This window comes from Ciona intestinalis, chromosome 11 (genome assembly GCF_000224145.3).
Source record: "Ciona intestinalis chromosome 11, KH, whole genome shotgun sequence".
In the NCBI taxonomy this organism is placed as follows: domain Eukaryota; kingdom Metazoa; phylum Chordata; class Ascidiacea; order Phlebobranchia; family Cionidae; genus Ciona; species Ciona intestinalis.
In genome coordinates this window covers 3,240,083-3,240,877 of record NC_020176.2, presented here as the reverse complement: position 1 = coordinate 3,240,877, position 795 = coordinate 3,240,083, and the positions used below count along the sequence as shown (strand labels likewise).

The following is a 795-nucleotide window of genomic DNA, read 5'->3' as shown; positions in this document are numbered from 1 at the left end:
AGCATATGTGTCGCGCCATGAAACTGCCTGGATTATTGATAATTGTTGCTTTTAAATGCTCTGCATGACGTATCATCCAGATATTGCGGTAGCGAGATTATTCTGGATTAAACCGGTTGAGGTCTGACCATTTTTAAAGGTGGATTCCATCGGTGTCATGGGATTCGGGATTACATAATCATGCCTTTACGTTTTTCAGACACTTGGAGCACAACCAACTGACCGAATATCCTCGGCCTGTAACCGGCCTCACTAAGCTACGAGAGCTGTAAGTAAAATATACAGTTGTACATTTCGATAATTGTTGTGGTTGCTGATATGAAGCCGCATCCATGTTACTTTGTGCCCGCAGTCTAATTATAGAAGCAGTTGTAATATGTTGACATGCACACGTGATTTTGACAACCCATTAGTAACCGCCAAGCTGATATAATACGAGTTAGGTGTGTGCCATGGAGCACTCTTCAACCGCAGTTGCTTGGCTCCAAATCCCGGAGTTGTATATAGAAGGGTGGGAGAACATGGGACATCTTTTTATTTTATTTTTTCGTCTCATTTGGTAGTAAACAAAGAGCACTCAAAAATTATAAAATCGTATCCTCACGACTCCTATAGAACGTTGTTAAATGGTTAAAACAGGATCAGGATATTTGGATATTATGTAGTAAAGTGTCCCATCTTTCCCCACCCTATTATATATGTATTTCAATCCAATAGAGACTACAATATAGACTGGTTTTAAGCACTTGTGGCATTTAAAACAACACATGTTCTAATTAAGGTTACCTTCTACTA

The 795-nt window shown here is 39.4% G+C and overlaps 1 protein-coding gene across 2 annotated transcripts in view; it reads left to right on the top strand.

Moving 5' to 3' along the window:
• Positions 1 to 795, top strand: part of LOC100181392 (leucine-rich repeat-containing G-protein coupled receptor 5) — a 29,555-nt gene that overhangs the window by 19,402 nt on the left and 9,358 nt on the right. For both annotated transcript variants that reach the window (XM_026836657.1, XM_002123245.5), the window contains one exon: positions 200 to 268. In XM_026836657.1, coding sequence (XP_026692458.1) covers positions 200 to 268 — 69 coding nt within the window. The remainder of the gene's footprint in view (positions 1 to 199; positions 269 to 795) is intronic.